The sequence below is a fragment of the Monosiga brevicollis genome, genomic scaffold, assembly GCF_000002865.3.
Source record: "Monosiga brevicollis MX1 MONBRscaffold_4 genomic scaffold, whole genome shotgun sequence".
In the NCBI taxonomy this organism is placed as follows: domain Eukaryota; class Choanoflagellata; order Craspedida; family Salpingoecidae; genus Monosiga; species Monosiga brevicollis.
In genome coordinates, this window is record NW_001865041.1 from 726315 (window position 1) to 731648 (window position 5334).

At 53.9% G+C, this 5334-nt stretch overlaps 1 protein-coding gene across 1 annotated transcript; it reads right to left on the minus strand.

The window, feature by feature from the left end:
• Positions 1-4206: 4206 nt before the first annotated feature.
• On the minus strand, positions 4207-4563 carry MONBRDRAFT_2797 (uncharacterized protein; the record flags this gene model as incomplete). Its single annotated transcript, XM_001743848.1, has 1 exon — positions 4207-4563. A coding segment is annotated over one exon (357 nt), but the record flags the coding sequence as incomplete, so codon positions are not given.
• Between the last annotated feature and the right edge of the window lie 771 nt (positions 4564-5334).

Here is a 5334-nt window from a genome sequence, read left to right on the forward strand (position 1 = left end):
AGAGAGAGAGAGAGAGAGTTTGAGAGAGAGAGAGAGAGAGAGAGAGAGAGAGTTTGAGAGAGAGAGAGAGAGAGAGAGAGAGAGAGAGAGAGAGAGAGAGAGCGGGCATCAACGCGATCGTTTGTCAATTCCCTACTTTGCTCTCCTGCGCCGTCTCGCTCTCTCGTACCTTTTCTTTTTCGTCTCAGGCACGGGTAGAGCTTGGGTCACGATGGCGGCCACAGCGGGTGATGGTTCCAAGATGGGTGGCTTGGCTCGTACGGCTGCGGCGGTGCTTCGAGACCCCGTCCAAGTACGCGACAGAGTCCCTTGCAGCGCTTTTTTTTCTTTGCTGCTGTTGAGTGTACGGCGCCACGCTCATCATAGTCTCTACTGACGTGGCGCCCGCAGATTCAGGGGCGGGTGAAGGATGCCGATTTGCACGTGCTCGTTCTGGCGTACACAGACTGCACCTGGGTGACGCTCAACCAGCGGGGTACTTTTGGCACCATGGTTTGTTCTTTCGCCGACGGAGTGGGGGTCCGAGTGGAGCAGCATAAGCTTGAGGCACAGATTCGAGTTGTTTGGTTTCGGGGTTAGTCTCATTCCGGGTGCAACCTTTTTGATCGCACCTGCTTTTAGGCTCGTGTGCGTTTGACGGCTTCGGGAGACACCGATATTGATGTGCTGCTCGGTGATACTCTTCAGGTGAGGAACGTGCATTGCAATTTTTTTTTTGTTGGCAGTCATACGTGATCTGGTGCTTTCTCTTCATGTGACTATTTGGTCCGCTCCTTATCCACTGACTAGCTGGGCCAGAACATCTTGGCTGGCAAGGCGGCCGTGGCAGCCATGCGCAAGGGGCTAGCACCACCCTCGTTGCCAGTGTTGGTCACCATGTCCATGATCGATTATAGTAAAGAGACGGTGCAGGCCGTCGAGAGTTTTCTGAATGAGACCCTCCCCAAGCAGTCTTAAAAGACCGTTGTAGAGTATTGTAGAATGTGATCGCATCATTCCGTGCTCACAGCGCCTTGTTTCTGGTGAGGCACCACGGGACGAGTGCGATGTTTCGAGTGTTGTGCTTGCATTTATGAAGAAGGCTTACACCTTGGACAGAAAGGTCTGCCGAGCGGGCCCAGGCATCAGCAGTCAGAATCAATCGATGTGAGCGTGAGCCTTTCCTCCAATCCAGATGGACCGAGCAATTCCCACGCGCGCAATCACCGCCAACGTACCACGACATAGACTGAAACGAGGATGTAGGCAGCAATCTTGTAGCACGTCGAGGTGGCAGCTCTCATGCAAATGGACACATACAAGGCATTATCGTCCTTGCGAAACTTGCTCACTTGGGCACGCACATCTTGAGCTGTCCTCGCGCAGGGTGGCCAGCATCGTGAGCAAGCCGGGGCGACCACAATACAAGGTTTGCAGAAGCACCAGCAAGCTGGGGCAGCGCGTTGAAGACGTACCCAGGGCCGGATAAGCCGAGCGCAGCTTGTCAAAGGCTTCCTGGTTCAACAAGAAGACTTCACATTTGGTGGCAGCTGAGATGGTCTGAGGGAATAGCAATTAAGGCGGCATATCGGGCCCAACATAGCGGATTGAGATTGCCGGGCACGGAAAGAAACCAGCATGCAGACAGGAAAGCAAAGCGCCTGTAGCGCAAGGCGACCACACCAAAGGTTCCACATACCGCCGTACGTTTACTCATGGGACGCATGAGGGCAATCTCGCCGAGAGCAATACCCGAGGGCAGGGTAAACGTTTTGTTCTGCGTTCAACCGAGTGTAGCAAGGTGTCATGCGTTAGTGTTGCCATCAAGTGTTGGTTGCAGCACATGCTGCAGGGCAGAGGCCATTGACGGGATGAATGGCCATTGACTCACGTTGGCTGTGGTGATGGAAACCTTGCCTTTGGCGATGAAAAACATGTGGTGGCCCACCTCCTGTAGAATTGTGTGGTGTGATAGGCATGCAAGGTGAGCTGGGACTTGCTCGTCTTGAATCAGACAAGGAATCACAGCGCCCAACCATGACAACAACGATGCCTGTCGATTGCCTGGGTCAAGGTACGCACGCCAATCGTGGCAAGTTTGCTGCCTGGGGGAAAGGTTTCGTGTTTGAGACTGCTCATGATATCTTCTAAAAACTCTTCGGGGTGCTGTGTAACAGCGGCAGCAAGCACGGAACAGGGAGGCGTGGGGAGGTCGAGTGGTGAGCAAACGCAGTGCAGTCTGTGAATACTGTTCCAAGCAACCTGGCCCGGCTGCTCAGCTGGCCATTGGCTTTTTCTACGATTGACCCATTGGGCAGTGCCGTCATAAACTTGTTGGGTCGAGCGTGGTTGGGTAACGCACCTCATTCATGACGCCTTTGAGAAGCCTGACGTTCTTGATCATTTCTTGGCAAACTTCGTCCAGGTCCTTGTCACCCTCACCCGACTCGTCATTGGCAGCTGCTTCGGCACTCTTGGCCTTGGCGACGGCTTTGCGGCGGAAGAAGCAGCGGGTTGCCAGGATGATCCAATAGAGCACGATCAGACTGACTGGCGAGGTACCAGCAGGTGGCTCCATCTCGAGCAGCGCCCAAGCCTGGGCATTGGTCAGACCCCAGATGCTAGCGAAGAGGATGCATTGGTAGAAGCCATATTTTATAATGTCCCAGTTTAGCTCCTCCACGCCAACGAAATGAGCCAGAGTGTAAGGGAGACGCAACAAGCGTACGGCGCGGAAACGGAATTGGTCCGGAATAAAATCAAATGTGGTCTCATCCAAATAGTGAAGGTCGAAGAGGGCACCAATGTTGAAGAGAAGATGGCGGTTGGCTTCCGCTCGCGCCTTGGCCCGGGAGTCAGGGCCCCGCCAGTATCCATCCTCATAGACAAGGCCAAAAATCAAAAGGCAAGTGTGGTGGTAGAGCGCCAAATCGATGAGGTTATCAATGGCCACCTCCGTTTCTGAATCCTCGTCTGAATTGAGTTGACGACAGGCGAGGATGAGGAAGTAGTAGCCAACAGCGAGCTGAGCTAAGACCTGGGCCGATTTGGCCATGGGCCCATTGGTCTGAAAGATGATCATCTTGGAATGTGCGCCGATTCTGTTTCTCTCTGTTTCTCTAAAACACCCTGTGCAATGCGCTGGGCTCGGGCGCTACCGAGCGGGAAGGCTGTCAGGAGCAAAAAAAGGAGGAAGGAAGGAAGGAAGGGTCTTAGAGTTGCTTTTGTCCGGGTGCCTCGAGCTAGAGTGGGGCCAGGGTCTGTCGCTGTTGCCAACGAGGGAGACTGATGAGTTGAACAAGCTTCAAATCCTGTTTACTGCACACTGCTGCTGGAGCTAGAAACCCAAAACGCGACCAACGAATCAGAGAGGGGCATCGAGCCAAAAGGGGCTATCGTGACCCCTTGTTCCTCGTCTCGTCTGCCGGTCTCGGTCCGGTCTGGGGTTGAAATTGAACCAGCAGCAGCAGTAGCAGCAGCAGCAGCAGCAGTTCCGCTACCAGACGAAACAAATTCACACAGCCTTCGATTGGTTGGTTACCAACAACTTGTCAGAAAAAAACATAAAGAGAGAGAGAGAGAGAGCGATGAATTGGAAAAAGAGAGAAAGAGAGAGAGAGAGACACACACACACACAAACACAGGGGGTGAGGGATGCGCATGGTGGTGTGACGGTGTCAGGCAATCATATTCAAGGCAAGATAGATAGATTGAAAGTTATTGGCGCTTGATCTTAAGGACATTGGAGTTTGGAAAGTGTACGCAGGCGAGGTAGAAATCACCCGTCGCGGAATCCAAAGCCAGTTCGTGGGGTACGTTGCATGAGGTGGATGCAATTGGAATGGTCTGGGTCAGCTCCAGAGCGGCGTCACTTGAGTTTGAAGCGTGTACTGTGTAGAAGCGCAGTTCCTGGCCAAGACAACCAAGATGATGCCATGAGTAACAAGATGCAGGGCCAGACCAGGCACATAAGAATTGGCAGTTGGTGGGCATGTGCATGTGATGTGATGTACGCCGTTTTTTTTTCTTCGTGAGGGTCAACGGATTGGTGAGGTATGACTTTGAGAGATCACTTCAGCATTCGACAGTCACCGACAGACGTGCGCATGGTATGCTGATGCGATGTGTGAGCGTATGGTTGGACGTTACCTGGGTGTTGCCGTCAGCCAGGGCTAGGGTGCCGTGGGCCGAGTCGTAGCGGAGGCCCCACACAGACTGGTTGCCGAGGTCGTACGCCCACATAAAGGTGCCATCCTGGGCATTGAGGGCCTGGATACGGTTGTTGCCACGGTCACCCACAAGAACGGCATGCAAAACATCGACATACGCCACTGTGTGCGGAGAGCTAAACTCGTCATCGCCCGAGCCAGCCCAGCCGCTGGACCACAACAGTTGCCCGTCCTTGAGAGCGATGACGCGGTTGTTGATCCCTCCATCGCCATCACTGATAAAGGCGGAGGTGCCGTCGAAATCAACATCTGCCACGCTGGAGAACTGAAGCGGGTTCAAGCTGCTGCCAGCCAAGCCAGGCGTGCCATAGGTGGCGTAAACCTGGCCTTGCAGCGAGAACTGCCGAACAGTGTTGTCGAGCACGTTGGTAAGCCAGAGGTGCTTGTGCAGAGGGTCATAGTTCATGCCGTGCACACCAAAGGTTGCGTCGCTGCCATACACCGTGTCTGCCCCCCACGTGCTCTCCAGCGTGCCGTTGGCCGTTGAAAGCTGCAGGATCGGGTTGGTGTAGGTCTTGTTGCGCTGCGCGACAAAGACACTGGACCCGACCACGGCCACGGCCGTAAACTGATCTGTACCTGCAGGAAAAGCGCCTTCGGCCGGCCACGTCTTGTCCACACTGTACGTGTTAAACCCCTTCAACATGGTGGGCCGACCCATCACGACCACAGCCAGCCATGTGACTGCCAAAATTGCTGCCGTCGTCATTCCCGCCATGTCGTCGATCCACCATCAACAGAAATCCCGATCAGCCAAAATGAATGCCACCACTTCAAAGTGCCCCCAGCATCACACTTTACTCCCCATGGCGCAGAGAGAGCAACTCTGTGTGTGTGTGTGGCTGCAACACTGCACACTTCATCAGCTTGATCTTGCATGTGGTGCAGTTTGGAATTGACAAACAAAAGGAATCCTCCAGACAATTTGTCACAAACACCTCTCTCTCTCTCTCGCTCTCTCTCGCTCTCTGTCTCTGACTCTCTGTTTCTCTGGCTCTCTCTGTGTGTGTCTCGCTCTCTCTCTCTGTGTTTCTCTCTGACTCTCTCTGTGTGTTTCTCTGTGTGTTTCTCTCTCTCAGTCTCTGGCTCTCTCTCTCTCTCTCTCTCTGTCTGTCTCCGTGTGTCT